At 38.2% G+C, this 5777-nt stretch overlaps 1 protein-coding gene across 1 annotated transcript in view; it reads left to right on the top strand.

Moving 5' to 3' along the window:
• Positions 1-5564, top strand: part of LOC109368365 (plexin domain-containing protein 2-like) — a 34586-nt gene extending 29022 nt beyond the window's left edge. The window contains exon 4 of the mRNA XM_019616771.1: positions 5516-5564. Coding sequence (XP_019472316.1) covers positions 5516-5564 — 49 coding nt within the window. The remainder of the gene's footprint in view (positions 1-5515) is intronic.
• The last annotated feature ends 213 nt before the right edge of the window (positions 5565-5777 follow it).

Below are 5777 nucleotides of genomic sequence, written 5' to 3'. Positions count from 1 at the left end.
TTTAAACTTCCATGGAGGGAGAGGGGGAAGGAAAGAAATTAAAAATGAGTTTTCCTTACTCCTAAGTAAGGGAATTCACAATTCTCCATGGTAATCCTTTGTTCATTTCCACCTGCTTAGCTGTGTTGGCATGTGATGCGTTTAACATGCTGATGATAATGAATTTTTACAGCAAGAAAGGATATAGGGGATTTGGAATTTAATGGAGTCTGCCTTTGAATTTTCTTGATGGTATAGTTCACATTTCTGTTTCCCTCTTCACGTTCCTAAAAACATATTACAATTACTCCAAAATCACTGAACTCATGACTGAAAAGCTATGACAGGTATCAGCAACAGACCTACTTTTTTTCTGAATTAATTCTTTTAGTTATGTATGTCACAGCCCTTGCTTGCAGAAGTTGGCTGAAAATAGGTTCAACTAATGGAAGATGAGTATTAGGTGGGGCTGTATACATTGGGTAGGCCACTTCAGTCACTTCCTTTCTAACCACGTTCAACTTGGAGTGCCTTCACAAGAGATATAGCAAACACAAAAATAGATAAAAATTTAAAAATGTGAGAGAGGTCATGGGAACTTAAGATGAAATTCAGTTGCCTAGGTTTAAGTGCCTGGTAATATTTTTGGTAGAAAGATTATGCTGGATGTTTTCTTTCCCCATGCACAGAATGCAGGTCTCCTAAAGGTGTTGAACCATGTCTTACAGACATGGCATTGGTTCCTGTGCTTAGAAGTTGCATCTCAGCCCTGGTCAGTACAGGCAGTGTTTGGGGTTTGTTTTGCTCTAAAGTGTAATGAGCTGAAAAGAGACCTAAACTGACAGTGTTTGGTTTCTGAAGAGTAGTAGAAATCTGAGCAACAGCTTCGTAATTTTTCATCTCTATCTTCCTCTATAAGCTGTGAATTAAATTTGGCATATTCATTGTGGATTTCACCAAACTCTATGTTTTAGTAATTAAAGATTCAATAATGTTATATGTGGGAGCTAATTTAGAAAGTGATTGACTTGTAGTTTTTGTTGCAATCTGTTTAAACATGATGATATCTAGAGATGCCATGGCAGTACAGCTTGTTCTTAAGCACCCAGGCTCTAGGATGGGCATGCTGCTGTCTGAACAGCATGGTTTCAGCAGAGTCACACTAAGGTGACGTGAACGTTTCAAATTAGGCTTTATCCTTACTTTAGCCATCTTTCCCTTGATTTTACAGGAAGAAAAGCTGCTGCTTTAGTAAATGAGTGTTCCTGTTTGTATCAACTTAATATCTATCAGTCATTCTTACAAACTACTGCTTTATGATTTCAGCTGTGATCCCTGACAGATCCCTGAAATGTCTCATTAACTGTTCAGGAATAACAGCGCACACAAATAAGTGTGGAGGCAGCTTCCTGAACTGACCTACAGAAAACCTTGGTCAGCTTAAAACTACAGCTCCTGCTATTAATTTAATTGCCCAGAGCTTTAACACTGTATATCCTTATATAAGTTTGCCACCTTCCCTTCTTTTGTGATGCTTCAATACCTGGATCCAAAGGAAAAAAAGAAAAACAAAATAAAATCCAGAATGCTGTTAAACCAAACTTATGCTGTATCATGAGGATAAAATAAATACTGTACAAGTGGTACAAATGAGGCTGTACGTATGTCACAACATTTGCACCCCCTCCACTATAAGGGCAGGCTGAGAGAGCTGGAACTCTTCAGCCTAGAGAAGAGAAAACTTCAAGGAGACCTTATAGTAGCCTTCCAGTACCTGAAGGGTGCCAACAGGAAAGTTGGGAAGGGACTTCTTAGAAGGGAAAAGGGGAAATTTGTTTTAAACTGGTAGAGGGTAGATTCAGACTAGATATGCTATAGTCTAGGTCTGGGACTTAGCTTTTTGTTATGTTTACAATCATTTTTAGAGTTTCAATTTTATAAATGTCACATACATTAAAGATGAAAAAAATAAACTGACGTTTAATAATCATGATAAAATCAATTTGCTGCTAAGTGTTTTCATAGTAATTTTATTAAAATGTCTTCTATTTATTTTCTTTTTAGTGGAGGGAATGGTATATAGCAGTCTAAGGCTTATTGTGAGAATTACTTTAATTGCTTAGTGAGTTACTTGCTCTTTTTTATTTTTCCTTCTTTAAGAGAGATGTTGCTGAAACTTTTGCTCTTTTGTAGCTTGTCTCTCATGTCAAGACATTACGAGGGGCTTTATAAGACTGCTGTAATGACCCCTAAATAGGCTGACAGTTTTCTAGCCATCCCCAAGAGGGAAGCTTCCTTTCAGAAGCAGCTGAATATCATGAAAAAAGCAGTGGCTCCAAGCTGACTCTTCACAAAGCCAGAAAGACTAAACAGCTTTCTGGATTAATAGCAGGTTTATGGCTTCCTTCTTTGCCAGGCTGTCTGTCAGCATATGTGATTCTCCACTATAGGCACTGTCAGACACTCAAACAGGAAAATGCAGTTTAAAATCCTTGGCGCTTAAGCTCCATGTTGATGCAGAGCCATAGAAATCCATATGCATACAAAGGGGCAAAAGTCATGCGCTCAGGGCTTGTGTTTGAGCCAGGCTGATGGTGTCATTGAGTATTTACAGAAACAGCCTCCAGATGCAAATCTGTGATGTTCTAAGACTCAGCCTCCTCTGAAAATCCAGCACATACATGGGTGGAATTCCAGTACTTTGTGGAGAAGTCATATGGTATATTCTTAGAGAATACAGTGTGAGATTAATTCCTTAATGCCACTGCATGCAAATAGAGGATTTTCTGTTTTTCTAGGATGTGCTCTTCTCATTCATTAGACATGGCATTCAAAATATATATGATGTTCAAAATGGATTTTGCTAATCTTATGTAATCAGTAAAGTTCGCAGGCTGTCTTCAAGTTACTGGCTGTTGATGTGGATGTTGTAGGTTACATCTGTATGTCTGTCTTTACAATGTAATTCACACATCAGATGTTTAAAGGAAGGGGGGGACTGGGAATTAAGGAAAAAAATGCAAACATAAAACAGACTATAGCTTTGCCATTGTGAAAACAATGAGGCAGTTTTTTAAATTCTATATTTCCTGAGATTCATACAGAACAAACGTTTTAGTTAAGAAACTGACCAGCAGAGGTTATCCTTGGTACAAAGCACTTATTAAAGGAAATTTGTGAGCATCAGAGAACTCCTCATAACAATTATAGTTCTTTAGACAGCAGCCACTATATGTATTCTCCACAAGACTTCTACGCAGTAGTTTGTGTGCCTCGATTCTTGTGAAATTAGTGCTTTTACTTTTTGAAGGGTCAGGGAGTGTCAGATCTTATAAATCTTCAAAATTTTATCACTGCTGTTACAATTATAACTGCATGCTCTTGTGTTAAAATGCAGTTAAATGAAAGCGGCATGTTAAGTGTTATTTTTCCTCATTTTCTGTGACCTTAATCTTTCTATTAGGACCTCTTCTCAGTGTCAAAAGTCTTTTTCCCATGCTCCCTCATTTCTCTTGCTAAAGGCTGTAATGCAGGGTAACCCTGAACATGCACATGCATCTTTTTCAATCCCCAAAGGTAGAAGTTGGGCAGAGAGTGGCCTGAGAGCAGCCCTGAGGGGAATTATTTGAGAGTGTCAGTTGAAAAAAGACTCAACGTGAGCTGGTAGTGTGCTCTTTCAGCCCAGAAGGCTAACTGTATTCTGGGTTGCATCAAGAGAAGGATGACCAGCAGGTTGAGAGAAGTGATTCTGCCCCTCTGCCTCTTCTCTCGTGAGATTCCACCTGGAGTACTGCATCCAGTTCTGGGGCCCTCTGCACAAAAAGGAGATGGAGCTGTTGGAGAGGGTCCAGACAAGGGCTACGAAGGTGAACAGAGGGCTGGAGCACCTCAGCTATGAGGACAGGCTGAGAGAACTGGTGTTCTTCAGCCTATAGAAGAGAGGCTCTAAGGAGACCTTATAGCAGCCTTCCAGTACTTGAAGGGGGCCTACAGGAAAACTGGGAACGGATATTTTATAAGGGTATGTAGCAACAGGATGAGGGTAAATGATTTTAAATTGGAAGAGGGTAGATTTGGACTAGATATCAAGAAGAAATATTTTCTGCAAGGGTTGGACACTGGAACAGTCTGCCCGGAGATGTTATGGATACCCTCTCCCTGGAAACATTCAAGGCCAGGCTGGATGGAGCTTTGAGCAGTTTGGTCTAGAGGGAGGTATCCCTCCCTATAGCAGAGAGACTGGAACTAGATGATCTTAAAGGTCCCTTCCAACCCAAAACAGTCTATAATTCCAGAGTCCAAAGTCAGGTGTCATTTCCATGCTGCTCTCTTGCACTGTTTTTATCTGGTGGCTACTAATAACATGCAGATTGATAAGATCATTTTTTTATTAAAAATCCAAAAATGTTCAGCAATTAATTATGGCTTTATTTTACTGTTGTTAATAGGCTATGATACAGAAAAGGAGTAAGGAAATAACTAGTGCTGAGTGAGGCTGGCTACAAATAACATTGAGGAAACTGGTTTTGTCATCTGCTTGAAGGATCATCTTGCTGCTGGCTTGTTTTAATAGAAAAGGTGTTCTTTTTTACTTCCATGAAATGGATTACTAGATCTACTTTTCTTCATTAGGGAAATACTTGATATTGCTAACTCATTTCCTCTTTCTAGATTTCCCAATCTATATTTTATTATCTTTGTTCTCTCCCTGAAAAATATTCTATTTTAATACATAATTGCCTGTTTTCTCCTTCCAGAGTTTCCATTTGATTGTGCAAACACAACTTTTAGAAAACATAATTAGACAATTACAGATTAATTTCATAAACTATTCCTCTATAAATGCTCATATTATATTCAGAATTAAAGTCAACTTTGTGAACACACTGTTTGATGATGAATTTCCTCAGTACTGATTTTTGGGGCAAAAAACAGAAGCACTTTAATTTCATTAAAAGGTACGCATAGTCTGCAATTTTAGCAATAATTGGGCAATAATTAATTTTGTTAAAAATCATATGCCAGTTCCTCTTTTTACACTGACAAAATTAAGCATCTATAAAGTCTTAACTTCATATCCCTGATGGCTTCAGAGTTCCTTCATTGAGGTGTTTCCTCAATGGAAATCTGACAATACCATTTCAATACTTAGAAAGCTTAAAAGAACAATTGCCTGTTCTTAGACATGCAGTCTAATTGTATTCAATTAGCAACAATTCATAACATCTATTTCCAAATATTTGAAGATTAATGTCCTTGATTTTTATTTTTATTTTCCTGGTCAAAACCCATTATTTAACTTTTAAAGTAAATACAGTGATAAATTAAGTATTGGTGAGCCACTCAGAGCAGTCAGGCTGCCCAGGGGAGTGGTGGAGTCACTGTTCCTGGGAGTGTTCAAGAAACGTGGATATGGCTCTGAGGGACATGGTTAGTGGGCATGGTGGGGATGGGTGGATGGCTGGACTAGGTGATCTTAGTGGTCTTTTCCAACCTTAATAATTCTATGATTTTAATGCTACGTTATATTCAATAGATACAGGGACTGGGAGAAGGTGACCAAAACAAAAGCTGTTGAAATCTAGTCTGTCTGCGTGCTCTGTAACAAAACAACAATTTGCTTTGATAATATCTTTCTTACAGATAAACTAATGGTTTCTCTACAGTATAGCATTGTGCAGCAGCAGAGCTCATCCCTGGATGCCAGCTGTTTTTTCACTGCTTTGTTTCAATTATAGACTTATAGATGGTAAAACTGCATTCGTTATTGTCTGCGGTTTGGATGGAATAAAAAAAAG

This window comes from Meleagris gallopavo, chromosome 6 (genome assembly GCF_000146605.3).
Source record: "Meleagris gallopavo isolate NT-WF06-2002-E0010 breed Aviagen turkey brand Nicholas breeding stock chromosome 6, Turkey_5.1, whole genome shotgun sequence".
NCBI classification, from domain to species: Eukaryota; Metazoa; Chordata; class Aves; order Galliformes; family Phasianidae; genus Meleagris; species Meleagris gallopavo.
The sequence above is the reverse complement of the archived record's forward strand: the minus strand, read 5'-3'. Positions and strand labels throughout refer to the sequence as shown.